The 21,476-nt window shown below is 40.5% G+C and overlaps 1 protein-coding gene across 1 annotated transcript in view; it reads right to left on the bottom strand.

Moving 5' to 3' along the window:
* LOC126203339 (poly [ADP-ribose] polymerase) overlaps positions 1-9,263 on the bottom strand; it is a 122,081-nt gene extending 112,818 nt beyond the window's left edge. Inside the window, exons 1-2 of the mRNA XM_049937625.1 lie at positions 9,066-9,263; positions 6,607-6,748 (exon numbers count right to left, since the gene is read on the bottom strand). Coding sequence (XP_049793582.1) covers positions 6,607-6,748; positions 9,066-9,179 — 256 coding nt within the window. The 5' untranslated portion in view covers positions 9,180-9,263. The remainder of the gene's footprint in view (positions 1-6,606; positions 6,749-9,065) is intronic.
* Between the last annotated feature and the right edge of the window lie 12,213 nt (positions 9,264-21,476).

Here is a 21,476-nt window from a genome sequence, read left to right on the forward strand (position 1 = left end):
ATCCTCTTAATTTCTCTAGATCTTTCGTATCTTATCATAACCCCTCATTTCGTCCAAATGCTTTATCTTCCTACTTTCATACTGCCTTTTCTTTACCCTTTTAATTTAGCTGCGCTTTTCCTCTTCTCTCTACAGTCTTCCACCACTAGTCTTGCTTTCCTTTCCAGCAGGGTCACACAAGCCGAACAGGACTCAACAGAGAAGCCTCACAAATAGTGTCTGACATACGACAGGAGAGGAACTCTATAGGTATAGGGAAGCTAACCATCATAGTGCTGTAAGCTACAAGAGAAAATGCTGGTCCTCCAGGCTAGAGTTTGGGAGTGGGGCTAACAAACCCCACCTACTAAAACAGCATTATTGCGGATACTGCACACTGGCCTTGGAAAGATACAAATTACAAGCCAACTAAAAGGCAAAGAAAAAGATTAACAAGAAATAAAACTGGTAACACAGCCACCTGGAATGTGCGGCCACTTAAAGAGACGTAAAAAATTAGAGAAGAAATGCCGAGTTAAATAGCTGCACTACAAGACATATGATGGAAAGGAGAGGTTTGTTTTGTTTTGCTTTAGGGCACAAAAAACAACTGGGGTCATAAGTGCCCAAGTCAAAACTATAGAATATGAAGACAGAGTGGAGGTAAAAAATGACTATATGTCAGTCCCAATAGACATAAGAGAAGACAGCTAAAAACAGGCACATGGAGAAAGGGCTAAAAAAGACACCATACAGAAACAGGTCCAAAACTAAAAATTAAATGGCCTTCGCCATATTGCTTGGAAGGGATAGGGAATGGTTGCATTGGGATACAGGTCATCATGGTACCACCTTTCTTATACACAGCTCAATGAAGGTAAATATAATTAGCTTCAAAGCAGTTGAGTGACATGTATTCTTTGGTATTTAGGTAAAATTTTTCAATGTTACAATGATGTGCATCTATGCCAATACAGAGGAATCATATTGAAGGGAGAAGGATGCATTTTACTCCAAACTGGAGGAGAAAATACGTGAAGTTCATAGGCTTGATGCAAAAATGATCCCTGGGGATCTGAAGGCAAAACTTGGTAAACAAGAAATGCACAAGAACATAATATTGTGTGGTTATAATTAAAGTGCAGCTACTCACAGAAGTCCAATGTGGGCTGTAATTATCATATGGCAGCAAAACTTGGTAGATATCATTTGGAGAGAGAGAGAGAGAGAGAGAGAGAGAGAGAGAGAATAGTTTGAATTTTAGCCACTAGCTGTGAATCTGTTGCTGCACAGCATCTTGTCAACGTCTCCAGTGCTCATATTGAACAAACTAGGTAGGCAGTTAATAATAACACCAATACTATGCCTTTCTCACTTGTTTGACCTTTTCTGCCAATGCCCCATTCCTAATCTATTACATATGGAAACATTTCTGTAAGTCTTTCTTGCACTGACCACACCAGCTTTTCACCTGGTGGCGAAAATAGGAAGTAATTTTTTTCCAGCGAAAACTGGTTCCACATTAGAACAGCTACTGCTGTCATATGTTAATTACAGCCCACACTGCACCTCTATGAGTACCTGCACTTCAATTATAACCAGCTGGTAGGAAAAGAAAGCCAGCATCTAGTCAGTAATGATAATGGAGTAAAGGTGATTGACTTGACCAATGGTAAGGAAAGGACGATGATAAGCACATGGCATCCCAGGAAAGATATAAAGAAGTGTACTTGGTAACTTCCCGACAGTTACAAGAAACCAGGAAAACCATGTGATCACATATGCATGGCACGCATCGGTTATTAGCTGTCAAGGGGCAGACAGAGACACAGCTCATAACTTGGTGTGGGTCAGACGCAGATGGAACATGGATACAGCAAGAAAGAGTAGGGAAAAGTGAAACAAGGTAGAAAATCTATGAATTAAAGAAAAGCATGAAGAACACAAGAAGAAATCAGAAGAGATTACTGAGACAAGAAAGAACAAAAAATGGTTCAAATGGCTCTGAGCACTATGGGACTTAACATCTATGGTCATCAGTCCCCTAGAACTTAGAACTACTTAAACCTAACTAAGCTAAGGACATCACACAACACCCAGTCATCACGAGGCAGAGAAAATCCCTGACCCCGCCGGGAATCGAACCCGGGAACCCGGGCGCGGCAAGAAAGAACACATGGAAAGAAGGAGATATGGAAAATAAGTTGGGGTACTGAAAACAGTCATTAGTTTGACCATGGAAGTGGTAATGTGGAAGATAGACTACCTAAGAACAGCAAAATTTTTCAATGAGGATTATGCAAGACAGATAAGACGCAAGACAAAGAATGCTGCAGATGGAAACTGAATATCTTTACACTAGTCCTTAAATGGCCTAACCCTCCCCAAAACTAACAGTCTGTGCCTAGCTAACATGACGTTAAAATCTGTCAGTTCGCTTAAGACAATGTAGAAAGTTGGCAACAAAAATGTCTGCTAGAGTAATTAACTCTAGTAACATTAACATGTATCAAATACACACATTTACAAAAATGTGTGTTCCAATAACCTCAAACACACACACACACACACACACACACACACACACACACACACACACACACACACACACACACACACACACAGTGCTTTGGCTTAACAGTTTAGATGTACATATATGACATTTCAATGTGAACTATTTCACATGCAATGCAATTTTCATTTTATCACTGTTACATTCAATGAATAGTTTGTCACAGCACAATAACTGGGTTATTCTATTATGAACATGCATATGGATGAGCAGGTGCGAGTCTCTCTGCCTTTACAGATTGTGTATTGCAAACTTTGAAAACTGGCTATCATGGCATTTATAGTACTAATAAAAGTGGGGAAACCTACTTAAACTCAACAACAGTGTAGTATACATTATTTCCACTGTCTTTTTTAAAGCCAATTTTCAGCATAGTCCAGCAATCAAGATAGGAGACTTCAAGAACAGAGAATCTGAGGGTGATGAAGGTGAAGGAGACTGTTACAAGCTGAAATACAAAAATACTAAAACCCTCCTAACTTTCAGAATTATTAGTTCCTTCCTCACAAAGGAAAGAGGGATACACAGGGCGAGGTTGGGGCAAAAACCACATTGGAATACAAATCAGTACTACAAGCATCAACGTTTGGCAATTATTCTAGATCGACAATGTGTCCTCTGCTGGATCAAGAAATTAAGGCACAAACTTGATCTGACCACTCAACCACAGCTGCTACACAAGAAGTGGAATCACAGTAACATTTATACACTCGCAGTGCACTAGTGCAACTGGATCAGCACCTGCCTCCAAGACTGCCCAGACTACAACAACTCAGCATTTGTAGTTTGCTGAACACAAAACTGCTAGGAACAATTAAAAAGGGTGAAAATGTATGCTGTTTCATAACAAGAGATAAAACAAAGAGGAAAGTGTCATCAATCTGTCACGCATAAATGATGGCAATCCAACAAAAATGGGAAGTGCTATGAGCATGCATTAAAAATACTGTACACCAAGGGCACCCATATAATAGTTTGTGGGGTAGGGCGGCGGGGGGAGGGGGGGGGGTAGCTACACCTGGAGTTATGGAGTATTTTGAATATTTCGGAACACGAATGGTGACTTTTAAATTCGTTAAAAACCTATGTAATACCAACTTTTAAACAATTTTCTTGAAACAATAACAGATGACTATATTATTTTTTCCTTTGAAACACAGATATTTTTCTTTATGAGAAAAGACAGAAAAATTTGTAGGCATGGCAGTCCTAAATGTGAAAGTTATTTGCCTTGAGATTCTGAATTGGTTTTAGGGAAAATTGCCAAAAGTGGAAATAAGTAAGATATTCCACACGATAATGCAGCATTTTATTATAGACAGGGTGGCACAGTAACAGAAAGCACTAATGAGAACAATTTTGAATTCTCAGGACTGCATGTATCTGGCACTTATGGCCAGCAGCAATTAAATGAGTTGCCGGATAGTGTGTGATAACTATCAATGAGTTTACACCACACTGTCTGAAAATTAAGTGAACTGACATGTCACTGTGTTACACTGGGAATGGTGAACAATTTTAATCATACTACAGTCCAGTCAACAACATAATGCACTGCATTATGTGACAGATAATTGAGTTTATTTATCATGTACAATCTTTGTTGAACTACATGAAATAATACAACACTGATATGAAAACAGCAACACCAAAGATTGTGGTATGAGCTGGCAGCTTTGACTTGCAACATCAAAATGGGAGATATGATTATACAAGGGATTACTGGAGACTGGGATATCAGCTGTCCGCTTTGACCAATGACATCATCACTGTGCCGGAAACTCATTTAGAGTGTAGCCTATCTAATATGACCACCAACAAATCTATCATAATACTTGCACAAATACGAACAACACACGAATCAATTCAGGTGCTAAGGCCAATGCAATTAGTGGGGCAACGATGGAAAATGGGATTTTGGGTGGGGATAAACTGAGCACAATAAAAACACCAAGAAGCAACCCTCTGCAAAAAATAAAACCCAACAAAATCATACAAACATACCATACGATCACGGTATCCTAAACTCTAGTGAACCTATACTGCTCACCCACTAGATCTGGATACCAATAACCGCCCCCCCCCCCAAACTACAAAGCTGGTATCCCAGTCTCCAGTTAACCTACTTAGCGCAGCCCCAGACAAGGATACTGTTAGAGCACACAATCTCTTCATACACTGCGCCCTCTACAACATTTCACTTCCACTCCAAAACAACAACACGGCTTGATGATATCACACAACACGCTGCAGCACAGTGCAACTACATCATGAGTGAAAGAGGGGTGGTATCCTGCGACCCAGTATGCCCCAAGAACCCCAAAATTATGTACATAAACACATATACCATGCATACGATAAAAAGCCCTAAAATATTTACAAACCAAATTCAGACACCAAATAAATCTAGTGACAGCAGAAGTACGTTGTTAACACAATCTCTTCAATGGCCACCACAGCATTTTCAAATCAGGATCCCTTATCAGTCTCCTATCCTGTCCACGAATGTAGTAGTTCTCACACTCACAATTAAACTGAATAACTGTAGGAATTCAATTGTGGTCAACATGCTGTACTCACTGTCACGTGCAGGGAACTATGGCATTACAGAAGCGCCTGATTCCACATGTGTGCTTTGACCCATGACAAATATGGTGGAAACGGCTAGTGCCAGCATATACAATATGGCGACAATGATGTCACTATATACACTTGCCAACAAAAACAAACAAAAATAAAAATTACACAATAACATCTCACTCCAAAAAGAAAATTAAACTATACATCAACCACGGAAAAGTGGGGGTTTACAGCAGGGACAAGCTAAATATACAACAAAAAACAATGCATTGTCTCAAAAAAATAATATAAAAAACTTAAATTGCAACATTCTGCTAAACCAACAAAACTACATTAATCTGACATTTCCCTTGACCTATATCGCTCAACTTCAACATCTATACCAAAAAACCAAACGTATACAACCCCAAGAAGTGGAACCAAAACCCCAATAATTCAAAAACCCAAATACCCTATATTAACACAACCAATCTACCATAAATACACAACAGACAAAACATCACAATTACTATAGAATACAACAAAACGAAAAATTACATACCAACAAAAGCCTCCGGCAATACCACCTAGGTTGGCCAGTGCTGCCCCCCCCCCCCCAATACAGACAAACACCAAAAACAAAAATTTTTACTGTCATAACCATTCATAACTATAAAGCAATAAATTCCATTCCATTCGGGAAGGGGGGGGGGGGAGGAAGACAGCTTAGTAAACCACCGAAAACACTTCCACAACCCATGTCACCACACCAACTACCTAAAATCAAAACCACATTAGCACAACAACCAAAACTCAAATGAACGCAATACCACATGTTAAACTTAGCACATCCAGATACACCAGAGGAAACTAAGTACAACACGACACCTACAAACACAACAACATTATGTCATGGGTCAAAGCAGAGGGTGGAATCTGATGCTTCCGTTGAATTTTGTCATATCCATAATAGAAAATATAAAATAAAATCTCTAACACCACTCAATAATTCCAAAACAGAAAAAGAATCTTGCCCATAACTGCAAACATAAAAATAACTAAGGAACTGCCGCAAACTCTTCAAATATTCTCACAAACAGTACTGAAGAAGCCCAGTGAATTATTAACATACTCATAAACAATACAGAAACAAATATCTCACACTAAAGACTGCCACTGCATACTCCAGGGCACCCCCTGTCAACAATCAATTTTCCTACGATTATCGCAACACAGCCGAATTGCAAACTTCAGCTGAGTCAATGTGAACACGTGAACTCATATTATTCCATGGTGTTGGCTTTTAAATTTACAAGTGGATTTTGCAGTCAAAAACTTTTGCAAAATGGGAAAAATACAGCTACAACAGCTGAAAAAGGCAGGCCTTGAAACAACTGCTCCATACAGGTTGTGTAAGACCTGACTTACACTATTATCATGCACACACAGTAAAAAACAACGAATAAAATACTCTATGGATAGTTTTTAGCACTTACCAATTTTTTGCTTAATTTTTTCTTGATCTTCCCACCTCAAAGAGTCAATGTGTGCTATGTCACCAATTGATTTTGGTCTCTGCTTCACAAAGAAGCAAGCAAAATGATACCAGTTTGGTTGCTTCCCATCAAACACTGGTGACTGCAAAATATAAAATAGGTAAAACTTGAAAAAGAAACAGATTATAAAAATAAACTGTAGCTAGTAACACACAAAAGAACTCCAGCCACTGTAGTGATCACTTACAGACAAAACATTAGGAGGATCAAGAGCTACTTGTCGCTAACTACACTAAGGTCATAACACAACAGAAGCACCACGATTACAAAGATAAGTATACAACGGTAAAGTTCACGAGTGTATCATTACGTTCCGAGATCCGGGTGGTAATACGGTGTCTGTCACACAGTTTCTGCAGATGTTGTCTTATTGCTGAAAACCTTCAGGGTCACATTGGTGGCAACAACATGAGAATAACAAGAGTTCCTGTGGCTCAGACCATTGACATATATATATCTGGCACTGTTGGCGTGCATGAGGTGGCCAATCTAGGCAGTATTGCCGGAGTCTTTTGTAGGCAAGTAAGGTTTGTTTTGGTTTTATTTCATAGAAACTGTGATGTTTTTTGTGTTGTATATTTATGACGTGTCAGTTGGGTTTTAACTGATGTAGTTAATATGGGGTATTTGGGTTTTTGAATTGTTGGGGATTTGGTTCCACTTTTTGGGGTTGTAGGTATTAGTTTTTTGGTATTGATAGCTGTGGGTTGAGCTATACAGTTCAAGGGAAATGTCCGATACGTGTGGTTTTGTTGGTGTAGTGGAATGCTGTTTTCTAATTTTTTTGGATATTGTTTGTTTTGGGGTGGTGCAGTTTTTTTTATTGTTATATATTTAGCTTCCCCAGCCCTAAACCCCCAATATTCCTTGGTTGTCCCATTAGTTACATTATATTTTTGGAGTGAGACATTATAGTGGCACTTCTGTATTATCCATTTATCTTGTGATATCTGTTTGCAAGAGGACAAAATCTTAGTGTGTGTGTGTGTGTGTGTGTGTGTGGTGTTCTTACATCTCTACCACTTCCAACTAAAATACAATTGTTTACTTCTTCGCACATGATTTTGCCCTGCTATGATTGTTAAAAAGGGCCCTTTTTCCTTTAAGTCTAGTAATGAAATTATTCATCCCACAAACTGCAATAACTTGATTACAGTCTGTCCAAGAATTTGATTCACTCATAACTTGTGTGGCAAATTTCCAACCAACAAAATAGTTGTCACTATCCACAGTTTGAAATTCTAAAACAATATCCATCATAATGGAGTAGGGCCTACTCTTACTAACATCAATAATCCTAGTTTCACTGCACACATGAGAAGAAGATACTGAAAGCACCTAACGTTACTTCAGAAATGTGGCACTTGCTCTACAGATATAATTACATTAGTCTGTAGAAACTTTAAAATGAAGCTTAGCACATGCAATAATAGTTGGATTTACCCTTTCAACAATATAAATAAAAATAAATGGTTCAGGTCCCATGAGAACATAAACAAAAGAGACTTAGGGTAACCTAAGAGGGTTTACAATGAGACCAAAATAAGTAAAACAAAAAGGAGCCTATAAGAATAATAATGAAAAAGAAATCCCAGTAGGACAAAAAATCAATGGAGTTTAGACGGCTATCTGAATTTATCTCTTTAAGTGCCATAAATCGACATCGTTAATGATAATGGTTATGGAAGGCACACATATGTAACACTTCCATGGTCAGCTACAAATCTATTTACTTTCTATTTTTACCAATGAAACTGGATTATTATGGGCACAATTGCAAAAGAATCCGTTTTACGATGCCAATTACTGTCATTCAGTTAATTTTCAATGACAAAGCCACAAATCGCAATTGGCTACTCATATCAAATGCTTCCTTTGAAAAAAACGCAACTGCTTTACTGATAGCCCGAATTTCCGACCTGACACTTTTTTTCTGCTGTAGGCTACCTAAAATCAACGTAACTTCGAGGGCAGGTAGCATTACGCACAAAAAATGTTATTCTATTACCTGGCAAGGTACAAAAAAATGTGGAAGTCTTACCTGCGTTATGGAACACGGGTAAATCAAGAAAGCCAGCATAAATTAGACAGTCTCTGTTAAGCTTAGTCTGCCGGTAGTACCGTATCACTAAATCGATTCTAAATAATACGTCATATGTCTAACGCTGAATCTATTTACACTCGCTACTGTATACAGCAATTGCCATTAATGAGTCGTTTTGTGTTATCAACCAACATTTGTGAGACGTACACGCCAACCAAACACTTTTAAGATCTATCGGTATTGTTTATACTTAAGGGGCAAGGGTAGAATAGGTCTTGTCAAACCACACAAAATTAAAATTTGCGATTAATTTGATGGCGCGAAAGTTACCTTACACCGCATTGCAACTCCTTACCTGCACCATCACGGCAAGCCGCAGTGTATCTTTTGCTATCGGTGATTTGCATCCCTTGCAGGACGCACGACCACTTTTGGCATATTCAGCACGATATGGAAGTTCATCACCCATTTTATTTAGGTAAGCTAATTTCTAAGTTCTAATAACACTTACTACCGGCGGGCTACACTCAACGTTCAAAAAACCCTCAGAACCTAATAAAGAGATGAAGCTTCCCTCAATGTGGAAGTCAAAGATTTATGTACACAAAGATAATTAGAAGCCTTGGTCAGCAACTCATGCATTTATTATCGGTGCCATTAATACCGGTGGTGCCAGTTGCTGGTGTGGGTAACGGGGAAAACAAGGTACTTATTCTCACATGTGTTCGACAACAGATTACAGTTGCAAAAACATGCATGTTTAGCCAATTACAGCTTATATCCGTCTGCTAAAGGGATACAACGAAGTAGTCAGGCAATAACTTTTTATTTTCTTAAGTTTGAAGAACAATCAACTGAAAAATCTAAGTCAATACAAAAATAGTAATAAAAATCAAAGAGTAAAGCAGATTGTCCGTGCGCTTGTCACCAGAGGATAATGCTGTGTTTCGCTGTGTATTCAAAAATGTTCTCATGGCGACTCCAACACAGCCCCGGTAGAGCGGAGCTCGAGGAATTAGGGATATTTATATTTCACACGACGTCCAGCTTTCGTGTCTATGGAAGGCATTGCTTGAACTTCTTCAGCCTCCAGAACTGGCAGTGACGGTACAACTTCTTCTTGTGGCCCCGAGACAGTGTCGTGCGTGTCCAGTAGTGTGGAAGGTGACACTTCGTGTTCAGCGTGTACATCCTCTTCGCTCTGTAATATATGCGCAGGTTTAACCCTTTCCAACGATACTATCAGGGTCTTCCCATTTTGATCTGTATGCATAGTATGTTCGGCCTGGGAGAGAACCATGTAGGGCCCAGAATATGGGGGCTGCAGCAGTGACTTTACAGCATCTGTCCATAGCATCACGTGTGTACATGACTGTAGATCTTTGTGTACGAACATAATTACCGCCCCATGTCTCGAAACAGCGGATGGGCGAAATCTGGCCATATGCTCGTGCACAATTTGCACTACATAAGGCAATTCGGTCTGTCGTGCCCAGGTTTGATCAGTGAAGAATTCTGTGGCAGTCTTAAGGGTTCACCATAACCCAATCCTGCAGTGTATGTTCCTAAATCTGCTTTTAATACTGTGCGAAGGCGCAACAAAAGCAGTGGCAAAGCTGACGACTGTTTGTGGCACATTAACGCGACTTTCAACGTTCTATGTCCCATGTTACACCATTCCATTACTTGATGGGTCGTAAGCCATGGTATGTTGATGGTGGAAACTGCAGAGGTTGGCCAATTCCGAGAAAAAGTCGATTCGAATTGACGGCCCTGGTGTGCGGTGACATGTAAAGGGCAGCTGAAATGTGCAATCCATGACGAAAGAAGTATCCGCAGAAATGTCCCAAAGTGCACTCGCCTCTGCCCAACTGGTGAAGCGGTCCCCTGCGGTGAGGAGGTAACAGTATCCTTCCAATGGCAATAGAGGTTCCACGATATCCAGGTGCACATATGTGAAACATTGTGTCATAAGTAGGAAGTCTCCTACCACTTTGTGCACGAGCGGTCTAACCTTGGCCCTCTGACAATATAAGCACGTTTTTGCCCAACTATGGCAGTCCTTCTTTATATTGGGCCACATGAATCTGTCCATCATCAGTTTGATGCTGGCGTTTATTCCCAGATGAGCCAGTCCATGTATGCTGTCAAATAATTGCCGTCGCAATTTCTCAGGTGCAAAAGGTCTAGGTTTTCCCTGTGATACATCGCACCGAACTCGCAAACGTTCACCAAGGGGTTGTATTTGTCAACGACGTTCTCATCTCCTTTTATATGCTGCAGGTCTGTCGTGAAATGGTCGATGAATTCAAGTTGTATAAATTGTAGTAGTGAACAGCCATCCTTGTTATTAAAGAAGGCGAAAGTAAGTAGCTTTTGGTCTGTGAAAACCACGAACGGCGTGGCTTCCATTTGTGGCTGGAAATGTCTGACAGTTTCATAAATTGCCAACAATTCCCTACCGTAAGCGCTCCACTTAACTTGTGACAATGTAAGCTTATGGGAGAAGTAGCCCATGGGCTGCCAGTGGCCTTCAACATGCTGGTGTATAGCTGCGCCAATGGCTTGCTGGCTAGCATTCAGTACAATTTGCCAGTCTCTCCTGAGGAACTGGGTGCGCCAACATGACTGTCTGACATAGACATGCCTTGGTCTTCTCGAATGCCATCAACATCTCAGGTATCAACTGCAAAGGTCATTTGCCCACTGCACCCTTGCCGGCTAGTGCTGACGTCAAAGGTACTGGGATGGGCGCAGCATTAGGCAGAAGTTGTCTGTAGAAATTAACTTGTCCAATGAACCAACGTAGTTAGTGATAATCAACATGGCGAGCTGTCTATTTGATAATGACAAGTATATCTTGCAGTGGGCAGATGCCGGCTGCTGTCATTGAGTATCCCAAGAATGGCACCTGATATCGTCGAAGTAAATACTTTGATTCATTGACCAAAATGCTATATAGATCAATGCGTTGGCAAACAGTCTTTAGGTGCAGTTTGTGCAATTTCTCGAACACCAAATTTGATATATATGGTCAGCACTTTAGCCAACTACAGGTTGTCTTTGTCTGCTAAAGAGATACAATGAAGTAGTCAGGCAACAACTTTTTATTTCCTTAAGCTCGAACACCAATCAGCTGAAAAATTTAAGGCAATACAAAGAATACTAATAAAAATCAAACAATAAAACAGATTGTCCATGTGCTCGTCACCACAGAATAATACTGTGTTTCACTGTGCATTCAGAGATGTTCTTCTGGTGACTCCCACAAATGCATGCATAATGTAAAGCATGGAATAACTAACAGAAATGTATACCAAAGAGCAACTGTATCAATACAGCTTAAAACTGTCACAATATGGAACGTGTAAAGGCAATTCACAATGTCTGTCTCATCATGTCATGTCCCATCAAAACATCCTGCATGCATTTCAAATGGCGCCACCCACACTGGCCATCCCATCTCATCACGTCACATCACGGCACCAAGTTTCTTGGGAAGAAAGTTTTGACGTCTGAAGTCATTCGTTCATTGTTGATCACATGACCCCAAAGCTCATTTCCACCCAATATGCAGCCATGCTCGTCTCTCCATATTTCGTTTTGTCGTGGTTTTTGTGATTAGTAACAGTTGTTTGCTGTTCCTTATTTGCTATAAATTGTTTCTTTTCGTTATTTCTTCTGTTGAAAATTATAATTCAATAATAAATTACTATAGATTAATTGAAGCAAAGAAGCAGTAGTCTGACTTGTATGACATGGGCATCCAAATTTTTAGCCCTCTTTTACATTAGTAAAGTTAATTTTTATATATACAGGTACCGTATTTAATATTTTACAATAAGATGCATTCCAATATGGCTGCAGCCTGATGTGATAAAAGTACTGTGGATAGAATTAGACTGATTAATAACTGGAATTTATCTGTATCTTGTCAGGCATTTGTGATGTTCCATAAAGAAATGGACTGAAACCTTCAGGTGCTGCAATAGTGGCATACTGCTTTTTTGTTAGGCATAAATCAAGTAACGCATTAGAGTTGTTTGTTTGAATATGTATTTGGGGCAGGCTTGTGTATTGTTAAATAGCTTGCTGGATTATGTGTGAAACAGTTTTGCAAGCATCAGTTGTCAGTGTTTATGTGGTGTCACTACAAATAAGGCACTTGAACTATTAAAAGTCAAATACAAAATATAAAAAGAAAACTATAAATCTGGAAGGGAAAAGCATTGTGGGAGATATGACTACTGCACAAAAATTTGCACTGCACTGACTAGTAAACTTAACCTTACATAACTCAATTTTTCACAGGCTGTGATGGCAGCTCGTAACACTGTGCTATTTGACGTAAAAAGAAGAAACAACTGGTGTTTCAACTTCCTAAAATACTTATAAAGGCAGATTACTTTCCCTGAGCTCCTTGTATAGTGTGTGAAATTCCTCTTTTGTACAATATAATGACATTTTTTGGAACCACATCCTTTTTGCGTTGCTTTGTACTTCTCTCTTCCTTATCTAATACATAAATTGTACCTGCAAGCTGCACTTCATGCGTAAAACAGTTGAAAATCATCTTGCGGTGATCGCAGTTCCCACGAAAAACCAGTTGAGCACAGTCATGCGAGTTGAGATCATGTGACTTGAATTGACTTCACATTCTGTGACGTGATGGATAGTATTAATACACCTTGACGTGATGATGCCATGACGTGACGGCCAGTGTGAATTGACCTTTATGTGCCACTGTACGTTTGCGAGGAGAAAATGTCAGAAAATATCACTATGTGCCTAACCCCTTTAGTGCTAATGGTAGCACAATTTGAATTTCACACGCTGTTCAACCCTCATAACTACTACTTTCTTGAAATTATGCACTGCATCACGTGAATCACTGGTTCTAACAGGGAGGGTGGTAGTAATCCTCGATGTCAGTTTCAGTGTCACAGTGCCTGGTTCATTGTGGAGCTCATGGGGTACAGGAACATCTCTTGTTGCTGATTCTTCTGCTTTCTCTGGTTCGCATTCTGTGGTAGCTGTAATGGCTGTTGCATCCAGAAACGCTAGCTTAATCTGATCCAATACAGTTGTGGTGAGTGTACCATTGATCATTATGTGGAAAGGATTGCTGCTCCTACTGACTACATGATACAGTCAGGCATATGGTTGCTGCAATGGCTTATGCACTGCATCTTTGCATAAGAACGCATGCATGCTCTTGTCTTGTTCCACAAAAATGAATGAGTGTCTTTCCAGCTGGATTCTAGGCATTGTCAGTTTTCGCTTGTGTATATATTCTCTTAATTGGGTGATGAAGTCTTAGGAGGCAGTTGTGTCATGTGCCATGTTGTGCAAAAACTCATCAGGTAGGTGTAATGTTTGTCCACATACCAGTTCCGATGCTGTGCTCTTCATATCACTCTTACATGACGTTCGTAGACCGAAACGCACAACAGGATGTGTCTCTCTCCATTTCGGATTTTCTTGGCATCTCAGTGCTGTTTTCAACTGCCGATGAAGATGCTCAGCTACACTGTATGATGCATTTCATACCTAATAATGTGGTCAATGCTCTGAAGACATAGGTTTCATATTGCCATTCCTGATCAGTGATAATTTTCAGTGGGACTCCGAACCAGCTAATCCAACCATGAAGAAAATGTTTGCGCTACAGTTTCTGCCATGATGTCCGTCACTGGAAATGCCTCAAGCTACCTCGTGTACCTGTCTACCACTGTGAGGCAATAACTGTAGCAATCTGATGCTGTGAGTTGGCCTGTAATGTCAGCATGCACATGTCCATAACGCTGATTTGGCGGAAGAAATGCGCTTGACGGTGCTCTGACATACGACACATCACTTTACAATTGTTCTGCAGTCTGTGTGCATACATGGCCATACAATGTTCTGTTTGATTAATCTGACAGTACGTCTTATTCCTGAGTGTGCCAGATTGTGCACTGATGCTATTGCTTGTGCTCTGAATTGTTGTGGCACAAACGAGCGAATTTTCCTCCTGCTACATTACAATATAATTCTAGGTTTGCTTCAGGCGATGTCACGAGCTGTAACCTCAAACCTTTTGAGTGTTGTAACAAGACACGCAGCTCACTATCATGTTGTTGCGTATGCACGAGGGCATCATAATCAATGGATTTGTCACTGCTTCCGCATGTGTTGTGTCATTTGTTACAGCATTCACTGTTTCTATGCACGAGAGTGCTCGGATGGAACATTTACCTTCCCTTCCATATACACAATGCTGGTTATGAAATGATATAATCTAAGTGTCACATCTGCCTGGGTGATACTTCCTGCAGCTGTACCGTAAACACACGGGTAAGCGGCTTATGAGCCACATAGATGGTGAGCTGTCGCCCTTCTAAAGTGGGAATTTTTAGACTACAGCATAAGTGATGTACAGCTATCATATGTTGCCCAGTGTTGCTGAGATGGTGACAACTTATGACTATAGAATGCAATGGACTGCCAGTACTGATCAATCTAGTGCTGAAGTACATCACTAATGGCAGTGGACGAAGTATCAACCATGACGGCAAGTGGTGTGTGTGTGTGTGTGTGTGTGTGTGTGTGTGTGTGTGTGTGTGTGTGTGTGATTTGGGGATCTTATGGGCGCCCAAGAGCGAGGTTATCAGCGCCCTAACAATGATTAAAAAAACGGATGTGGATAAGAACGAAAACTGTCATACACGCATGCACACGAAATGACCACACAATTACTCTATTGCACAGGCACTCTCACATGCACTAGAACCAATGAGGAGCAAGATAGCTAATCAAGAAATTAAAACAGAAGGAATACAAAACACAAAAGAGCTAAAAGAACAGCGCAGGGAAATGTGACTGACTGACCACTTACAAAAAACTTGAGAGAGCCACCCACCTTGTTGACACATTAAAAACATCTCCCCAAAATCTTGTTAAAAACATGGGACTGACAGGGTGGCCTCTACTATAGCTGTTTTCACAGCCTAAAATGCAGTGTCTGCCTCACTGGTCCAATGCACTCTGTTGTTGGGCTTCTGTGAAACCTTAACATCATTTAAAGGAGTGGTTACCAGTGTGTGACTACAAATGAACCATAGATAGAAATTTACTATACCCAGGAACCGTTGTAGTTCTCTGACGGTGAAAGACTGGGGTTATTTGCTTATGGCTTCTGATTTTTTGTGTGGTGGTTGAATACCTTGTCTGTTCACCAAATATCCTAGAAAGTGCACCTCTTTCTCACCAAAAACACACTTGGCAGAATTAATTACAAGCCCCATGTGTATAAGCAGTCGAATAACTGTGTCAAATGCCAATAAGTGCTCCTCTTCTGATGAGGACATCACCAACGAATCATCTGTATACACATGGCAAAACTCTAAATCTTTTGTCACCTCAACTGTAAAGCGCAGGAAGGTACAAGCTGTGTTACACAGTCTGAACGGGATCCTAGTGAACTCAAACAGGCCGAATAACGTCATCACTTCTGCTTTGGAAATGTCATCTATAGTTACAGGGATCTGATAGTATGCTCGGATTATGTTATTGGAAAAAAAAAGTCTTACTGTGAACATTTGCAGAAGAGTCTTCTACGTGTGAGACTGGGCACTGGTCTGGGATTGTCCTTGCACTGTGTTGAGAGTAGTCACCAGAGGGTGCCATACAGTCTTCCTTTTAAGCACAACATGAATTGGGGCTGCCTAACTGCTACTAGAAACTTTGCAGATACTTTATACCTTGTGATAGAATGCTGCGAAATTCCTGTTTTAGAGTCCATGCAGAATAAGGTGGCATGTAGATGCACAGACTGCAGGGCATGCATGGGGAGAGTGGTAGTGGTGAGGGTTGTGGGCAGGTGCTGTAGGGGAAATGCCGAGCACTGGAGGGGAAGGGCCATTCTAAACTGAAGTCTGCACACACATGTTTTTGTAAACATTTAGTAGAGCGCTCCACGTCCATATTTGCACAGTGATCATTCAAAACTATCTATCACCTCTGCTTTGGTTAGTATCTAAAAATAATTCCGATGAAAATGCTACAAAAACAGCGATTTGCGCTGAAACACCAAAGAAATTGATATAGGAATATGTGTTCAACTACAGAGATATGTAAACAGGCAGAATACGGCGCTGCAGTCGGCAACGCCTATAGAAGAGAACAAGTGTCTGTTAGATCAGTTGCTGCTGTTACAATGGTAGGTTATCAAGATTTGCGTTTGGACGTGTTGATATAGTCGGAGAATGATCGATGGGACAAATCATCTCCAAGGTAGCGATGAAGTGGGGATTTTCCCATATGACCATTTCATGAGTGTAGCTGTGAATATGAGGAATCCAGTAAAACATCAAATCTCTGACATCACTGTGGCCAGAAAAAGATTCTGTAAGAACGGGACAAACGATGATTGAAGGAAATCGTTCAACAAGACATAATTGCAACCCTTCCACAAATTGCTGCACATTTCAATGTTGGGCCATCAACAAGTGTGAGCATACGAACCATTCAATGAAACATCATCGATATGAGCTTTCGGAGCTGAAGGCCGACTCGTACTCTTTATGACTGCATGATACAAAACTTTACACCTCGCCTGGGCCCTCAACACTGACATTGGATTGTTGATGACTGGAAACATGTTGCTGTTTGGACGAGTCTCGTTTCAAATTGTATCGAGTGGATGGACATGTACAGGTATGTAGACAACATAACAAATCCACAGACCATGCATATCAGCAGGGGACTGTTCAAGCTTGTGGAGGCTCTGTAATAGTGTGGGCGTGTGCAGTTGGAGTGACATGGGACCAGTGATACGTCTAGGTACGACTCTGACAAGTGACTCGTTTGTAAGCATCCTGTCTGATCTCCTGCATCCACTCATTCCATTGTGCATTCCGACAGACTTGGGGAATTCCAGCAGGACAATGCGCCACCCCACACGTCCGGAACTGCTACATCACAAATACTCTTCTGATTTTAAACACTTCCATTGGCCACCAAACTCCCCAGATATGAACATTATTCCAACGTGCTGTTCAGAAGAGATCTCCACCCCTCGTACTCTTGCAGATTTATGGACAGCCCTACGGGATCATGGTGTCAGTTTCCTCCAGCACTACTTCAGACATTAGTCGAGTCCATTCCACATCGTGTTGCGGCACTTTTGCGTGCTCACGGGCGTCCTACACGATATTAGGCAGGTGTCCCAGTTTCTTTGGCTCTTTAGTATATATTCGGTTGGCTTGTTAACAGTTTGTTACTTTCAGATAAGCGAAATGAATGGCGAATTTTGAGTTAAACCTACACATTTCTCTTGTTTCCATGTAAACATTTGCTTCTTTTGCTAAAACACCGCGAAGTTTACAGAGTCTCACCTCACTATCATGTTGTGCAGACGAAATTGCGAGAGGATTCTGATACAGTGGATTATTAAGTTTATTAAGTAAGGGACTGAAGAAAAGCAAAGTCAGCAGCTTATGAAAAAGCACATCCTCGGTACAAAAATAAATGTACAGTGTCTCCAGTAGTTTATTTAGCAAGGAACTGAAGAAAAGCAAGGCCAGTAGCTTATGAAAAAGCACATCCTCGGAACAAAAACAGATGCGCTGTGTCTTCACCTGTGTAGTTCCAAAACCCATTGCATTTCTTGTTTCAGAAGCCATGGATGGCCCTTAGAAATTACATTATTTCTTCGAAAAAGCCTGTAGTCAATGAATTAACATAGTCGATGATGAAGTTTTGCATAATAACCATACGGTTGAATTCTTTCCTCTTTGTGTGCTACCATTTGCCAAAATCTCATTCCGGCATCTCAAACCGTTTTGAAGTAAGAGGAATGTTGTGGATATTTCACTCTGGCTTTAAATCATCCACTCGCGATCGCAAACGAGAGTGCTGCGTCAGATCACTTTTCTCGAGAATGGTGACAGATATAGACGTCCACCCAATAAAAATTTAGTAAGTTAGTTAAATTTCATATATAGCAACATATTGTGTAATATGCACCAAACGCAAAAGCCTGGAAACCCGCAAAACACTGCAAACTTTTTCGAATTTCGCTCAGTGTCTTGCTTCCACGCAAACATCACAGTAACTACGACGATAAATGAAATGAGGGGCACATCATCATGAAGCTCACATAGAAAGCTATAAATAAGTCAAAATTGAAATTGTTTTGCTGAATAGTTTTGTGAAATCGTTTGAGAAAGACAGCATGGTGTATGCCTCGATTTTGTATTCGCCAACTGGCCTAATGGGTAGCAAACACTTGTCGGCAATCGTCACAGCTTCAGTTTAGTAGGCGGTTTGCTGGATATACCAACACTTCTGCCGCTGTATCGACCAGGTATTTATTATCGTAGTCCGTCACAAAATGTCGGCGCTTGTTTGCAGTACAAGTTGTTGTTTTTGCTGCTACGTTGTGTGATTCGTGCTTCCACTTGCAACGTGGCGTACACTTTCGCACATCAGTACCAAAGGTCCAGTGGTACCAATATAGGTTCTATGCAGACGGCGATCGATTACGACCCCATGATTGTCGTCAGCGTGGGCGTTGACGGTTGTGCGTTGTTTGTAATATCTGTGTGGTCAGTTCTGCCAATTGCGATTGCAGGAAAGCTAGTGTCGCGTCGCAGAGCAAATGTTGAGATACTTGACGCAGAATAGATTTCAACTATCCTATAAGCCGCTTGTGTCAGTGTCTTTAAATCGCCCACACACACTGTGAAGATTTTTTTGGTGTTTGCCGGCGCCGGCCGGAGTGGCCGAGCGGTTCTAGGCGCTACAGTCTGGAACCACGCGACCGCTACGGTCGCAGGTTCGAATCCTGCCTCAGGCATGGATGTGTGTGATGTCCTTCGGTTAGTTGTAGATCTAAGTTATAGGGGACTGATGAACTCAGAATTTAAGTCCCATAGTGCTCAGAGCCATTTGTAGCATTTTGTCTGCAGGCAATCACGACAACCATATGTTCTGTCGCACATAATCACTTACAGTATTACTTGCCAATGTGCATAAACGTCTTAGAAGTTGTGACGGAGTGCGATATCCAAGCTTTTCAGTGCACAAAAGCTTCTTTGGCCGTTTTGCTTCTCACTGCAACAAGCTTGTGAGCAATGCATTTTTAATCGATGCACACCGTTCGGTGCCCAGTAGTATGGCTAGAATACCCTGGACTTCCATTGCTAGATCCTCCGTGAGCGTTGCAACCACATTGCATATATTTAGTCTCGTCTGCCGATATATGTGCGAGGACGAACTGACTTTATAGCTGGGTAAACCATAATAAAGGTTTATGTTGCCAGAATGGTGGGGATTGTATCGTCACCCTGTTAGTTGCATTGCTGGCTGCCGGTTCATTTGTGACTGGTGAATCGTTCATTCTCGTGAGGGAACAAGCAAGCCGCGACTGGCAGGGAATTTACAAGCGTCAATGTTGTGAAACTGTGCGAAACGCTGAACCGTCTTGGATTTGTCGTAGTCGGTCGGAGTCACCAGGTATGTGGGTAACAGAGAAAACAAGATATTTATTCCCACATACACTCGATAACAGCTTATAGTTGTACAAACACGAACGCATCTGCAATGTAAGTTAGTTAGTTACTTAGATACATGTTCCATTGATCAGTCTCATGGTAACCATTATGTTGTGGAATGTGTCAAGTGCATAAGAAATGCACACATGAATCAAGAGCTTTTATTTTTATTACCTACCCCATTCCCTTAAATGCCACAAAATGCACATATTATACCTATTGATTTATTTATTCCTATTCAAGAATTCATCTGTGGTATAGAAGGAGTTGTCAAGGAGATATGATTTCAATTTATTCTTGAAACTATTACTGCTGTCTGTCAGACATTTTATTTCATCTGGTAATTTATCAAAAAGTATTACAGCTGCATATTTTACTCCTTTCTGTGCCAAAGTTCGGTTAAGTAGAAGATAGTGTACGTTTTTCTTTCTTCTGAAATTATAATCATGAATGTCACTGCTGTTTTTAAACTAGTCCATGTTATTGAGAACACATTCATTACTTAGTACATGTACTGCGTGGCTGTTGCAAGAATTGCTAAGCCTTTAAACAGATACCTACAAGATGTGCAACTATGAGCCCCACACATTATTCTAAACACTTTCTTTTGCACAGTGAATACTTTTTGCCTAAGTGTTGAGTTACCCCAAAACATTATTCCACATGACATCAGAGAGTGAAAGTATGCAAAGTATGTTAGTTTACTAATTTACGTATCCTCAAAATTGGCAATTATTCTGATTGTAAAAGTTGCTGAATCTAGTTTCTTTAAGAGATCCAAAATATGAATTTTCCAATTAATATTATCATCTATATGTACACCCAAAGACTTAGTATGCTCCACCCTGGCTACTGACTTCTGTTGATGTGTTATATTTATTGAAGGAACTGTACTCCTTGCAGCAGAAAATTGGATGCACTGTGTTTTTTCAAAGTTTGGAGCAAGCCTATTCACAGAAAACCAAATAATAACGTTTCCAGAGAAATTATTTGTATAATTTTTATTGGAGTTTCTTTCACTGGATTAATAATGAAGCTTGTATCATCTGCAAACAGTGTCGGTTTAGCTTCTTGTTTGAGATAAGAAGAGAGGTCATTCAAATGCATCAAGAACAGAAGGGGACCCATGATCAAACCCTGTGGAAAACCTAATCTAATTTTACCCCAGTTAGATGAACTGGCAAACTCCCTTAAATCACTTAAATCATGTGAAGAAACCTTTTGCTTCC

This window comes from Schistocerca nitens, chromosome 9 (assembly GCF_023898315.1).
Source record: "Schistocerca nitens isolate TAMUIC-IGC-003100 chromosome 9, iqSchNite1.1, whole genome shotgun sequence".
In the NCBI taxonomy this organism is placed as follows: domain Eukaryota; kingdom Metazoa; phylum Arthropoda; class Insecta; order Orthoptera; family Acrididae; genus Schistocerca; species Schistocerca nitens.